The 15,671-nt window shown below is 40.6% G+C and overlaps 1 protein-coding gene across 3 annotated transcripts in view; it reads left to right on the forward strand.

Annotated features, from left to right (window-relative positions):
- CDKAL1 (CDK5 regulatory subunit associated protein 1 like 1) overlaps window positions 1-15,671 on the forward strand; it is a 658,258-nt gene that overhangs the window by 481,977 nt on the left and 160,610 nt on the right. For all 3 annotated transcript variants that reach the window (XM_019544002.1, XM_019543993.1, XM_019544000.1), the window contains one exon: window positions 6,829-7,009. In XM_019544002.1, the coding sequence (XP_019399547.1) occupies window positions 6,829-7,009 (181 nt within the window). The remainder of the gene's footprint in view (window positions 1-6,828; window positions 7,010-15,671) is intronic.

Consider the following 15,671-nt stretch of genomic DNA (forward strand, 5'->3'; position numbering starts at 1 on the left):
TAAGAAGCCAGTACTTTTGACATGCTGTTGCTTCCAGACAGACAGCTCACAAAAGGGAGAGAGAGGCTTCACACAGCACCTTCTATGCTGTTTCTACATCCCTCCACCAGAGCACTGTGATTGGAAGGGAACTCAGGGAAAGATCACAGTCACTGGCCAGTCAATATCAGAGCAATTTCCCCCCACTTCCTCCCCCCCCCTTTTCAGTTTCTGTTTCCCTGCAAGACCGCCTTCTGAATCGCTGAATCTTTCTGAATGTTTTCCAAATCAGTTTGAGTGCTTTGAATTGATTCAGAGCTTTTAATGGGTCTCCCGATTTGATATGATTTGGATTTGATAGTTCAGCTGCCGAATTGGGCTGAATCTTTTCCTAATTGAATCGGCGACTGAAGCTTCGCACACCCCTACAAGCTCAGCATATGGCCAAAATGCTATCTTGTCCACATCTCTCCCTCTCCCTCTTTCTCTCCCTCTCTCACACACTGCACAACCCAGCGTGGGGTGGGGAGTGTTTATGTAGTTACTGTTTTGAAAATTAAACAAGGGTATACAGTATATGCTGTGGATTTTATATACATGCATATATGCATACACATGTGTATGTTTATATGTATGTGTGTATACATATGTGTATGCATATATGTATGTATATAAAATCCAAACCATATATATGCTTGCTTAACTTTCAAAACAGTAACTGTGAGACAGTTACTCACCCATATCTCTCTTCTAGAATTTCAGGGTGGCTGAGAAATTTCAAGAAATAATTCTGGTAATTTCCCTTTGAGGGCCATGATAAAAACTTAAGTATGCTTTTAAACTTATCTATCCTTACCCATACCATTGGTCCAATAAAAGACACAATATGCAAAAATCTTTGCCATTTCCTGAACCATCCCAGCTACATCATTCCAACACTACCACAACATTATAAGTAGCAATGTGAAACATATGCTGACACACTAAGGCTACAAGGGTAACATTACCTCTTACATATAGACTTGAGTTGTTTTGGGGGGTTTTTAGTATTGTCTGACATTCAGAAAAACCATGTTTAAAAATCTCTTGGAGGATGTTAAATCAGTAATAGGTCAAGGATACTAAATGTTAGGGGTTGAAAAGGAAGTGGAAGGACACATTGGGTATGTCTACATGTGCATTAATGCTCCGTGGTAACTGTGCATTAAGTTTAGTACCTGTAATAACAGTCTAATTAGTTTATTGCTCATTTAGCAGCTCATGTAGCTGTGTCCTCCTTTCACTTAATTTCTTGATTGAATGTGAACTTTGCTAGAATTGAAGGAAATGTTTTCTGTAATTAAGGCTGCACATAATGATTCATATGGAATCTGAACACTAGCAAATTTCCAACAGTATCTGATAATTTCCCTTAGGCATTCTGCTTTGTGAAAATAGTTTTGTTTTCTGGCAACCTCAAATTACATGCGATTCATCTTCCCAAATCACTCATGGGCTTTTCCTACTTTTACTTTGAACCTAAATTTCCTCAATAGCTTTCTTACCTCTTTATTTTCTTTTAGCTATTTTTATTAAGCTTATAACTGCAGCATCTAAATGACTATCATGACTCCATGTAGTTGTCCTCAGAAAGATTAAATAATCTCCTCTCTGTCTAAAGCAGACAGTCAGTGAAGTAATAGAACTGCTTGTACAAATGTCAGCATTGTGCAGGCTTTAGGGAACCCAAGGTCCAGTCAGCAGCTCAAATCTGTTCTTCTACCTTAGAGAATGATATGCTGGACATGCATCTACTGGTATGAACACAAAAACCCAGTGCTTTTGTTGCCATTTATTTTGAGACTATAGTTGGAGCCATGTAGAATGCTGAATTTTCTAGTGCAGCTGCACTCACTGTTACATGAATCCTTACCTTCGAGCATCAAATTGAGTGGCCAAAATTATTTTAATTTGGAATTTTTAGAGGCCGCTCACTAATCGTCTCATTGTTCCATTCACAGATGGGTATCCCCCATCATGTACTCAGGTAGGACCCTAACTCCAACAGGGGTCTAAATGAGAAGTATCAGGAGCTTCTGCCTGAAGAGTGCACCATTGCAGAAAAGAAAATCTTATGCTTACATCTGTGTGGTTTGGACAGGCATCCGGCTTTTCTGGGCCAACTGCTGCAGTAGGCATTATTCAGTTATTTGCCCCTAAGTGGTGGGAAAGTAGCCTCTTACCATTGAGCAAACAGGCTACCTGTGAATAGAAGTAGATAAACTCCTGTGCTGTCATATATACTAATACAGCTTTATCCATGTTTTTTCCTGGAGTAATTTATGCTGGATTCTAGTCAGTTACACCAGCATTGGACTATGTCATGTGTGTGCTTCCTTCTTTTTTTATTTCAGTGTAAAACTGGGTTACACTGGAACAGGCAAGCTATTTGTTCAGGCCCTCTGACTCTCAGCGTGTCCTGTCTTAATGGCCTTTGACTTCTAGCCTGCAGGGAGAAGAAAGATGTTCCCAGATTCTTGAGGAATATTGAGTACTTTAATCAATCCACCATGGAAAAGCATCACTTCAGAATAAGAAGTGGTTATACAAGCCTAGTTTCTCCCATTCTCTTACATGTTGCCAGCGGCCAATGGAGCTGGGCAGGGCAGCAATGGGAACTTCTCCCATGGCTCCCTGTGCCCAGGGAGAGGCAGGCTCAGCCAGAGGAGCCACAGGAAAACCTGCAGCTGCCCAGCTGCGCCTGCCTCTCCGTGGCCAATCCGAATCTCCAAATCTTTTCCGAATCAATTCGGAGCCTTTGGATTCGATTTGGACCTTTCAATGAGTCTTCTGATTCAATTTGGATTCAGAAATTTGGCTGCCAAATCTCCTCTGAATCCAATAGGTGACCAAAGCTTTGCACAGCCCTAATATTTATCCTGCTGATGGCAGGGATCCTGGTGTTCTCTGATTTAAAAAAAATCCACAATTTTCAGTGTAAAGGAAGTAACCCAAAATCCACATTTTTCCTGGATTAAAATAAAATACCACTGTATATACATCTATATATAAGTGATGTTTCATTTTAATCCAGGAAAAATGTGGATTTTAGGTTACTTTTTTAAAACTGAAAATTGGGGATTTTTTTTATCAGAGAAAACCACGATTCCTGTTTATCAGATATACTGTATATTTGGGCTCATTAAATGAGTCCATTAAATGCTGCATTATAGAGCATCTTTACTGAGCCCATGAAATATAGCAGGTATTATAGAAAGTATACAATTTTGTAGGAAAAAAAATTCTTAAAATGCAGATATACCCACAATGGAATGATTTTTATGGACACCCAAAACATTTGTATGTTGGACTCAAAAGAGGAATGCAGAATGCTTTTGAAGTTCATTTTTAAAAGTATATTGTGTAATACTGGCTGATTCACCAGCATGCAGAAACCAAACTTTGTTGCTTAATTTATACATTATTTCATAGTTGCGTTTGTGTTTTAAAAAGGCCATAACTCTTCACAGAAAAAAATAATCTTGTAGTGCTTTGTTGCAGTCTCTCAGACACTAAAGTTGCATTCATGTGTATTTTTTTTACAATAACCTCTGTATTCCCTTCTGCTCTCTCAGTCCTGCCAAATGATTTTGTGCATAAGAAATAAATTCTACTTATTTGTGTGTTGTGTGGTGAAGGAGGACTGGGAGCTTGATTGTTTCAGTAATTGAATTTTCTCTTTAAATAAGTTTTTCAAGCATTTTACCTTTTCTCCTGTTTTCAAAACTATTTTCTAATACAGTGTTCAAAAGTGGTATAAAATGGCACATTGTAATATTGCATTTTAGGGCAGGCATGCTGGATTGGACTGTAATTTAGTTGCTGTTGCTGAATAGATGTTGGTCCTTATTCCACTTACAAAACCCAGTTTTTCCTTGCATGTAAAATAATCCCATCCAGGAAGAAATCTAATTACTAAGGTAATTAGCACCTTATCGCCAAATGGAATTCAGGCAGTTGTACGGTTTATGAATTTTAAACCTGTTTAATTTCCTTTTCACTGAGGGACTACTGGTAGGGAGGGGTGGGAATTCTTTTTTTTCCCAGAAACTAGTTTGATTGAGCTTTATAATTCATGTTGCCATAGAAACAGGCAAACTCCTATGAATGATGGTAATGCCAGTACCATAGGTAGTAAATGCTTATACTGTTGCCAACAGAATCATTAAAATGGCTAAAATAACTAAAGTCTAATGGTTTTGTCAAACCTAATGAGTGTTTTATTAAAGTTATGAGAAATCTCATCTAATGCTATTTGGTATTTGTATAGTAATATATTTTGTCTCCTTTAAGCCTGCCATTATAGCTCAAAATATTTGCTGTGTGAGCAGGGAAGGTGTCATAGAATACAAAATTTTTCTATGTTTATTCAGTTCTTAGCTACAGTGGATGCTCACATTACTTCATTTCAAGCAGAACTGTATATTCTGCAGCTTATGTCAGGCTTAGTAAGCCAGTGGGAGCCACTCCAGGCTCTTTGGCCCGTGATGTCAGATTTTTTCCTGGGTGTGTAGGTTGCAACTAACATTTTCCCTTCCAACATCTTCCCCCCCTTTTTTTTAAAGTAATCTATTCCTATATTTTTATCAGGTGGGTTGAATTAAATTGTTTTCATATACATTTTCTTAAATTTCATTTTTGCAGTTTTAAGCAATTTCAATTGTATTTTTATGTCAGTCTTATAAATTAGATTGTATGTTCAGAAATGCACTTCAAGGTGGAGAAACATATTCTGTTGTCAGTGCTTAGGTGACTCCCATACGGCTAACTAAACATGGCAAATGTAGAAGAAAGCACAAGCAACAGGTCTGAATATACTGTTCCTGTCAGCAGTGGAATAGAATTCCCAGTACTTAAAAGTAAAAAAAGAAAAAAGAAAGAAAACAACCAGGGCTGCTTACAGTTGTAAAATACCAAAACCCCAAATGGCACTTTACTTTTAACTCTGCATGCCCCTGCGCTGGGCCCAGTGCATGCCCAAAAGAGGCACCGTGTTGGTTGGACCTAGGTCACTCGATGTCTGCATAGATAAGGCGCTTTAGCATGGCTTTCTTGGCACTTTTATGTTAAAAGCTGATTGAATCAGCTTTAACTAAAAGCACCAAAAAGCCCCACTGAAGCACCTGATCTATACAGATGCTGCAGAGCCGGGTTGAACTAATGCACTGCTTTTTCTGGTATAGTGCAGTTTTTTGGTTTTGGGTTTTTTTTCCACATCTGTCAGCACTTCATTGTCCCCTCATATGTCCCACCATGCCAATCTTACATTGGGGTTACAGTCCTTCTCATCAAAAAATGACTTTCTTTCCCAGTGTTACTGTCTTACAGTGAATTCTCTTTGGCTATTAAAATACTCAGATTTGTTTGCCGACATGTCACCTACATGAAAAAGGAGAAAATTTCCTGCCTGTACCCTATCCAGGGAATCTGTCTCAAGTATTGAGAAGAAATGGTCAGAAAAAGGAAAGTGGCACCCTGCATTAGGGACCAGACCCCTATCTGCAAACTAGACAATTTGTAGTAAACTTGTGAATTCTTCTCAATTCAGAACAAGGTTCTGGGGAGAGCAGTCCTGGTCATCTCTACAACCTTCACACACTTAAAGTTTTTTTGTTCCAGTGCAGCAGTATACTTGTTTAGTCCTTCTCTTTTCTTAGAAGTAAGATTCCTTCCAGTTTATCAGTACTTTTGTATTTTGGAATGCCAGTAGAGTAACTCAGCATTGTGAAGATAGCTTCAACAGTACTGTACAAATGCTGATAGTTGCACCACCTTCTTCTGGTGCACTTCTTATTAACTCTCTAAGCTTTCTGAGCAAGGGCTATTACGCATCGTTATTCTCATTTTACATATGGAAAAACAGGCACAGAGGTGAGGTGCCTTTTCTGAGGTTAGCTAGCAGGACAGTGACATAAACAACAAAAGAAGTTGGGTCTCCTGAGTCCCAAGCCGTTGGTTTCTGGCTACTGTCTTACAAGATCATCATCTTGGTCATGTGGTGAAGTTTCTGTATATTAAGTCCAAATTAAATGGGGGGAAAGGCGCTTTGGCTACAGAAAAGGGTAGATTAAAGGGGAGCTTTGTGATGGTAAATTATAATAGAATATTTTTCTCTTTTTTAATATAGGGAGAGTTGGGTGTCTTGACTTATTTTAGGGAACGTTGAGTCAAGAGGTTAGTTCTGACTAAAGTAAGCTATTGTTGTCTCCAAAAGCCAAATAAGTCTAGAATTGCCAAACTCCACAGGATGTCAGGTTCCTCCTTTGGAGATGTTATTCTTCACGGCCTGCTGTGTTACAACAGTTAAGGAACTTACAAATTCTAGCGGTAAAGGTCAGAGCTAGTACTTTTTTTTCAGGTTAACTACAATTCAAAGAATTTAGAAGCTCTGGGAGTAATGTATGCCTTCAGTGCCTAAGTATCATCATCTTTCACCTTATTCTGACCCAGATACTTATCACAAATGTTCAGTTGTTTTTCTGTTCCTCATGTTTACCCCCAAATAACAGACATGATCTTCAATGTTAAAAAAAAATATCTGTTTTTTTTCCCTAGAAATATTGTTGGGTTTCAGTTCTCTGGCTGAAGAGAAGTTAAGTTCACATTCCCTCATCTTTCACAGAAATAAGATTTTTGTGTGGAGAGAGGGTTGATATAGAAAGAGTTAATGGTTTTTGTGGGCAATATCTTTTATTGGGCCAATTGTATGGTTGGGAAAAGTTAGGCAAGCTTTCAAACCCAAGATGTTCTTCATCAGAATAGAGAGAGAGTTTGCAATTCAACTTCTTTTCTTTCCTACTTCCATTGCAGAGTACCTGGAATAACAATTGCTACAGACATCATCTGTGGTTTCCCTGGGGAGACTGATGAAGATTTTCAAGAAACAATGAAACTTGTAGAAGAGTACAGGTTTCCAAGCCTCTTTATTAATCAGTTTTACCCACGACCAGGAACCCCTGCTGCAAAAATGCATCAACTTCCAGCCTTAGTGGTAAGGTATATTTTCTTACATTGTTGTACTTGGTGGCACATATTCCATAGTTTTCAAGTTATTCCAGTTTTTAAATGTAGTGTACAATGTACTGAATTGAGCTTAAACATAAGACATGTTTTCATGAGAACATTGCTGCTTGTAGAATTTTGCTCAATTAAAATAAAGTTGTACATATTGCCATATAGTGAGATGGTAGTGAAAATGCCTTACAGATTAGGTAGATTCTTGGAAATCTTGCCTAATACAAAGTTTAAATTACTGTTCACGTTGCTATTAGATGTAAACTAAAATTTATGTAAGGTTCAAGTGATTGTGGTTTTTTCCTCTTTGATATGATAGTCGTATAATTTTCCTAACGTGTTTTTGGGAGTGTCTCAGGTTATGAAGAAAAGAGCAAAGGTTACTTCAATTTTTTTCATTTTTGAAGTCTTGTTATGTGACTCTCATGGTATCAGATGCACTATAAATGATCCCATGCAAAGTATTAATAAGAATAATAGTGATCTTTGATTTATACATTAAAGGTCAAATTTGCATGTAACTACTTCCATTCCACTGAGACCTAGTTCATAAATATCTTCTATGATTTCACACTTTTAAAAAATCCAGTGCCTGCCTTCATCATATATGGTAAAGGTCATTGGTGAAATTTGCATTCATTATTATGTTTAATTTTCTAGTTTTCAAATATTCTTCTTTGGTTAGCCATTGTCACATAACCCTTTCTAGCTACCATTATTTTCTGAAATTCCCCATAAGCATAAAATCCACATATATTGCTATAGGAAGCAGATGGCTCTCAGCTGTATTCTAATTGATACATAATTTAAATTTCCTTTACCTTAAGTGACAAGAACAGCATGTGTATCTACATTTTTAAATGATGATTTTTAAAAATGTTTTATGGTATAAATATGCAAACTTGCCTAATCTGGATTTTGGTACATGAGTCTATGCAGTTTTAGTTGCCTATAAAACAGATTTAACTCTTCCATAGTATCTCTATGAATGTAGATATAATTTATGTACTTTGCATTTTCAGTTAAGATGAGAATAATGTCAACTAATGTAGGTGAATAAAACCAGCACACTGTATTTAGTTAGGGTCATCAACATGAAGCTACCGTGTAAGGCAGCACCAGTATATTTCTTCCTTTGTATCTTTATATCTTGCTGAGAGAGGGATAGGTTACTGTAGATTAGCTTCCAGCTATTGTGGGGGAAGGGCATGCACATAGGCTGTTACTATAGAATAGCTGATGTGTAATATAGTACATCATGGGTGTCAAACTCACCCCCACGAGCTAGATAAGGGTCACTGGTCCAGTCTGTGGGCCGGAGAGGGTTACAGTGGAGCCAGCATGAAGGACCTGTCTGGTGAGGTACTGCAGGCAGTACACACTGCATGTCGTCTCCCTGTGTAGTGCGCACACTGTTCAGCATCACATACTGCCTGCAGCCTGCACTAGCCCTGCTCTAGGGTTTGCTTTGCATGTGGTGCAAAGGGTATATGCTGTATAGCGTACCCCACGAGATCAGCCCTGTGCAACCAGTCTAGACCAAGCCCCACGCTGTCTTTGTGCACTGGATCCAGCTCACAGGACCGGTTCAGTGGGACACCCCATGGAGCACATGCCCTGTGCCAGCCCCATGCACCATGTGCAGAGTGTGCCTCAGAACAACCCCCTGTGTCTGGGGCCCAGCCCAGCTCTAAGACCCATGTACTGGATCACAGGGCTCCATGGTTCAGGTCTGGCCTTCAGGTCATCTGCTTGACATCCTGGTAGTAAGTCCGTTCCCGCTTTCATCTCAAAGAAAGCAATTCATGTGTACACCCTCGTGTAAGTAAACTCATTGTTGACTGACTTTTTTTTCTTTTTGAAAGGCTTGTTTGTTGCAGACACGTTTAAAATGTCGTCAAGTAATTATGGAAGTTGGAAGAGAGTTAAAAATGGAAATGTTTGGCTTAAATTACTGTCCTTCTGTCCACATACATGCAACCTCATTCTGCCTCAGTGGGATTGTGTAGGGGTAGGAAAATTATATCTCCTATTTTTCCTGCAACATGGAGTTAAATACTATTATGCTGAGACACCTCTGAATATTAATTAAATAAGAACCAGCTTTTTAAAAGAAAACATTCCTAGTGGCACTAGAACTGGGGGTGAGTAGACTTTAACCAAGCTTGGTGTTTTCTTTTTATTCTTATTTCTATAACTTGCTGTTTTTGAGGAACTAGAACCTTCAAAGAAATCATGGAGTCTTACACTCCAGAGCTGATGAAAAACTGTAATTAACAGACATGTCCCCTCCCTCTAACCATTTCTCTGTTATTTGTAGGCCTCAACAAACCTGAGTTATAAACTCCTTCATGCTTTCATCTCTTTCTAGAAATGCAGGGTAATCAATCAACTGGAACCAGGATAGCTTATGCTAATCTATTTATATTTTATATTCAGGTTGCCTCTGGATAGAAGCCAATGGTCCTCTCTGCAGTATCAGGAATGCACAGACATTTTGTATTTTATTCCTAGTCCAGAACTGCTTATAATTATGTATCTTTCTCAGCTGAGAGAAGCATGCACATTACCATGTACTTCCACCACTTGTATTCATCATATGCTTTTTTAAAGTCTACATGTTATCTTTAATGAAACTACTTTGGTACCTTGACAGATGGATGAGCAGCACATGGACGTACTATAGCAAAGTAGATTTTATATGTATAGCTTGACAATGCACATGCACTCTGTGTGTGTGTGTGTGTGTGTGTGTATGAGAGAGAGAGAGACAGAGAGTAAGTATGCAGGCAGGCATAGATTATCTATCTATATACATATATATATATGCCTGCTTCACTATAGTAGGTCCATGTGCTGCTTGTTCCTCTATCAAGTTACCACAGTCCAATGACTTACGAGAGACAAATTAAGAGTGTATATTTATTGACAATCTGATCTCATGAGCCAGTGTTTTGTCAGGATGTCCTTATACTACTAGCTGCAGAGGATACAGTTTTCTATTGGCAGTATTTCTTACTAAAGAAATTTTGGGCATATGATTTAAATAAGGGTGCTGAACCAGGGAATTAGAATGATGAGTTACATGACAGCTGCTGTCCTTCTCTTCTTCCTCAATATTGGCTGTGTTGGCTGTTTTGTTTTAGCACTGCAGATATCTGACATGAAAAAGATAAATTACTATTTGTAATTTGCCTTCTTTCAGCACAACTGGGTTTTTTTGGTCCTAAGTCTCAAATGTATACCAGCAACATATTTGCTGTATCAAGTATCTCGGGTTCACTTTTTCTAGGATGGATCACCTGTCCGAAATGCAAAGCTGAGGAAGTAGGCATGGTAATATTAGTTTGTTTTTAGGGTATAGTTTTGACGGAGGTGCTAAATGTAATTTTTTTTTTTTTTTGGAGGAAAATGGTATAAAGGGAAAAACCTTATTCTGGCCTATCTCAAGAAAAAGCGTTCGGTGGATCTTTAGGAAATTTTTCTTTCACCCAGAGGTTGTATTGAAAGCCATATCATCATTGTTCCAATTCTTACAGTGTGGATGATGCTAATCCACTACCATATGTTGTCAGAAAAAACAGAGAAGCTACAGTCTGTCATCTCTTGCTAGCAGAGAAAAAACTTATTTGGGTTATTACACATCTGCCTGTTTCATAACCATCAGTTCATTTATTCACACAACACAGTAAGCTAGTAAGTTTAAAGGAATAAACTACTAAATTTTGCTATTCCGCTTTAGTAAAAGATGACCCAACGTGACGGTAAGATGCTGTACCGCCTTTAAAATAAAATTTAAAATGAATGTATTGACCAAATTAAAGTACAGTAGAACACTGAATAACCACACTCTGGTCAACTGTATATTGTTTCTGCCCTTCTCTTTAAGGCCTGTTAGGAGATCTTGCTCTGTTTGATAAGAGAATTTCTTGCTATATAGCTTTCAGAAACACCTTTCTAATTTCCCTTACATTTACGAAGTACTTTACAGTGCAGTTTTTTAGCTATGGAAAGAGATAGATAACTCATAACTGCTTCAGAAAGGAGGGAATTGCAGCTGGGGAGCACACATCAGCTATTACACTGTCAGTGTCACCGCTCCTTGCTCCTGTTGCCATACTAAACTAAATTGCTATAAATTTAACTCCAAATGAAACAGAGTTGAAGTAACAGTTTCACTGCCCTAATATTGCTACAGGGAAACAGAGATGTAGCAGTTACAGGGTAGAGTTACCAGTCAACATCATAAGAGCACAGAGGTAAGTCACAGTTCATAGGATCTAGGAAAGCAGGCCATGGAGAGACCTTAAAAATATTATCTACACCAGAGGTAGGCAACTTGTGGTATGTATGCCATAAGTGGCATGGGTAGCCTCTCTGTGGCATGCAGCAGGTCAGGCAAGGAGCAGAAAGCCGAGGAAGGAGATCAGAGTGACACTTAAGGAAGGCAAGGGTTTAGCTTGTGGCATACCTGCCAAAAAGGTTGATCCCTGCTGACCTAGTCCAACTCCTTGCACAGGACAGGCCCATCCTATCTAAAACATCCTAGATAAGTGTCTGTCTAACCTACTCTTAACATCTCTGGGAACAACCCTTGCAGCTACTAGGTATAATGCCCAAAACATCAAAACACCTTTCATTTCCACAGACAATATAGGGGACAAGGGCACAGTTTGTGCAGTTGTTTAGCATTCTATTATAATTCCATGGTAACATTTCTGTAATAAGATGGTTACACTCAATATTCTGGCCACAATCCAAACTGAGTAATTACCTTTATGTCTACTTTCAGTTGTTTATAGCAGCAGCCAGCAACCTTTTCGAGCTGTGGGTCAGAACAACCTGGCTCCAGTCTGATGCAGGCCAGGTGGCTTCCACAGCATGTCAGCAGCAGGGGAGCTTTCACTGCATCCACAATAGGGCAAGGCTTCTGGGAGCTGTACCCATGCTGCTACCACTTTTCCTGGCCCCCACTCCCTGGCTGCAATGTAGTTACAGCTTCCAGCTGGTGAAGAGTTGCACTGGGGCTCGGCAGCTAGAAATTGTATGTCCAGGCTTCTGCTGCTTCTGCACTGTAGCTGGGAAGTAAGGGGTGGGAGGGTGCAAAGGTGGGGGATGAGTGAATCAGCAGCAGAGTTGCAGCTTCTAGCTGCTTGGCCCCAGGGCAGCACCTCACCAGCTGGATGCTGTGAGCACACCACAGCTGGGTGAAGGCTGGAGGCAGGAAGGAGCAGCAGTGGTGGAAAGGGCTCACCTGGAAGTTACCTGGCCCTGGTGCAGCTTCTTGCTGCTTAGCCCTGGTATGATCATAGGCAAGGGAATAAACTCTGCGGGCCAGATCCAGTTGGCTGCAGACTGTATGTTGCTAACCCTTGCCTAATAGTGTCAACTTCTTAAAATATTGTGTAGTATTACTGTATGCTTTCTGACATGATCTGTTTTTTCCCTACTGAGTAAGCCATTCACCTTTTAGCTTGTATGATTACTAGTTTACAAATTGTTTTAGGATCCAGCTAGATGAAAAATCATACACACATGTTACATCCTAATTATCCCTTGCAGCTCCCTGCTTCTGGCTAGGAATGTTAATGTTGATCAGGTGCTGTACCCTTCTTTCCATTCTTTTTAGGAACATCTCTGTAGCAAGCCTCCAGTGCCTAGTGTCCCCCTAACTCACTTGCTATTCTCTCCAACTCACATCACCTCCAGTCTCTCACCTGCCATGCCTTTGATGTTCTTGTTACTTTTTTAAAGATGTGGTCCCTGGAGCCTGGGAGTAATCTCTTTGGTGTTGTCCCTGCTGGCTCTATCCTTGAACTATGAAGTCCACACTCAGTCCTAAGAGACTCTGCATATCCCTTGGGGTTCTGCCTCTTTAAGGCATCACCCCCAGAGGCTTCCAAGCACCTGTTGAGGCTTCAGCCATCGTTGTCTTGGGTCCCTTTTCCTCTGGCCAAGCTCTCAGCCTTGGTCCACTGTCTATGACACTAGCTCCCAGGCCTCAGCCCTAGCCCATGTCTTTTGGCCCTAGCTTGGCTCACTCCCTCCACACCCTTGGCAGAACTTAACACCCAGAGTATCCCAGGCACCCTATCCACAGCCATAACTCAGACCTCTGCCCAAACTCGGACACAAAACAGCAACCTAACCAGTCTTAACTCAGATATAACCCCCTTCTGGATCTCTTGTCCTCACACATACTTGGGCAGACTTGCTTCCATCCTACTAGGTGGAAGAGTAGGGGGGAAGCAAGAGGTCTCTTGGGTTGGCCTGACTCCTCGTTGAAGCCACCTCCACTGGGAGCTCCCTGTCCTGCAGCAGCTGGTTCAGGCTGCCCTCTCTGTGACCAGAGGCTGGGCTTATATGCCTAAAGCGCAGCCCTTTTCCAATCATGTGGCCCCATCCTCTGCTTCCAGGACCCCAGGTACTGTTGAATCAATCGGTCATTAGCAGTCTGTCCTTTTTCAGCCCCTGGCTCTGCGTACATGGGCAGCTCACACCAGCTGCCATTTTGCCCTTAGGTTCTTTGTAACCTGCCTCCCCCTGCACTTCTCCCTTTCTAGTAATGGAAGCAGAGGTCCCCTGTTAGTCTCCTTGCTTTCCTCTCTGCATAAAGGGACTTACCTCCTAGTTCTTCAAGATGAGAAACAAGCTACAAATTTCAGGTACTCAGAATTCATCTTTGTTAAAAAAAAAAGATCAATTAAGCTGTATTTGAAAAGGTTTTTAAGTGCTAGATGTGTGAGGACTGCACCCAGGGCAGTCCTTCCCTTCTCCCCCTTGTACAGTCTGGTTCCAGAGGTTGCAGCACTGGGCTACATACAGGAACAGCATCTGACATTCACTACTGCTGGGAGAAGTTATCACCTCATTTTTTTGGCACAACCACCTATGTTGCATGGGCAAAAAAAAATCTTGATATTGGCAGCAAAAAAAGGGGCAACATCTCTGTCCAACAACAACAAACTCTGCTGCCTCTCTACAGATCTACATTTCCCGGAGCGCCCTGTACTCACTGACCCATACTCCTGCCCTGCTGCTGCTTGAGCTGGAGCTGGAAAGTGCAGGTAGAGTGGAGAAAAGAAGGGTGAAGTAGCCCCCTCAGTCCATTCTGGTGTCCTCTTCCCTTTTCCCCACCCCCACAACTTAGGCAGCACCAAGGCTCATGTTCTGCCTTATACTACTTCTAAATACTTGTCTACACCGCAGAACTTCTGTTATAGCCAACACAGCTACATTGGCACAGCCCCCCTAGTGAAGATGCAGTGTGCGTCAACAGAAGTTTCTCTGCCAGCATAGCTACACTTCCGAGAACAACATAAATTAAGCTGCTTTCTATCAGCATAGCCATTTCTACACCAGGGGCCAACTAGGGGCATATTATTTCTGTACCTTTAGTTAGCAGAGGAGTACTAGCAAAACTTTGTAGTATAGTCCATACCTAATTTCTTCTCAAGGAGTCTCACCTCTACCTGTCATCAGGAAATAAAACTGGGGAGTGGCAAAGTTTTAAGCAGAGATTATTCAAATAGCTTATGAGATAAGTTTCTCTTACTTCGTTCCACAAGACAGAAGACATCCTGTTTAGCTTGTAAGTCTGTTGTGCTTGTAGCAGGTATGTATGATAGCCTGTGAAATTCCTGCAGACACAGTTGATGACTTAATTCCTCTTTGCCTTACTCATCATAATTCCAGGGGAAAAAACCTCCTCTTCTAGCAAAATCCATTTCTTCAAGTGGTTTCCCCCAAAGTAGCCCTGCAAAACACGTTCGTATCCTTTTATGCTCTTGTATATGGTTCAAATCCCATCAATTTGTTGTCATTTCCAGCAGGACTAGAAGAAAAACATTTTTGTGTTTATTGTTCATGATTAGTGTATAGGTACCACAGTGTTGGTGACTTTATAAAAACCTAGTTAATTATGTCAGATGCATTACAGATTTAGTTAGCTGTGTTAGTCTGAAGTCAGGCAGAAGGCACAGCAAAGTCATACCCTTGAGACTAGCTTGTTCAGAAAGGCATGGTGACATGCCTTCTTCAGAGGCCATGAATGGATTTACAGAGGAAAAAGATACTAAATAGAAAGAATTAAAGTCCTTCATATTTAGCTGTACCAGCATTTAGAAGCCCCTGTCTTGCCTCTTACTTTTGGCTTGATTAAGGTGTTAATCATGCCATAAATAGCAACTGGCCACACCTTCCTCAAATGTATGGTGCCATAAAATGGCAAAATGGCCACAAAGATTTTACTCAAAAAGTATATAATATCTCTGCGTCTGGTTTGTATGGTGCCAGAAATTGCACATGTGCCATGCCACATCATCCGAATGCCACCAATCTACTGATTGTCAGCATCAGAACCTAGGCAACTCCCCATGTGGAACCTGGCTGGGGGTTGCCCTGGTCCCGAAGCTGATAATCAGTTGATTTGTTCACAAGATGTGGGCTTTCAGCACATTAAAAAGTGTTGCCCAGAAGCCTGTGATCTTTAAGGCTGTTTAAGGTGCAGGAGAAAAACTGGGCTCAGATGACTCCATCCAGGTAGGCATCAAGCCTCCTCTTAAAGACCCCCAGGGTAGGAGCCAGCACCACTTCCCTTGGAAGTTGGTTCCAGATCCTAGCCGCCTAGGAACTACTGT

The sequence above is a fragment of the Crocodylus porosus genome, unplaced genomic scaffold, assembly GCF_001723895.1.
Source record: "Crocodylus porosus isolate Cpor-Errol unplaced genomic scaffold, CroPor_comp1, whole genome shotgun sequence".
Taxonomy (NCBI): Eukaryota; Metazoa; Chordata; order Crocodylia; family Crocodylidae; genus Crocodylus; species Crocodylus porosus.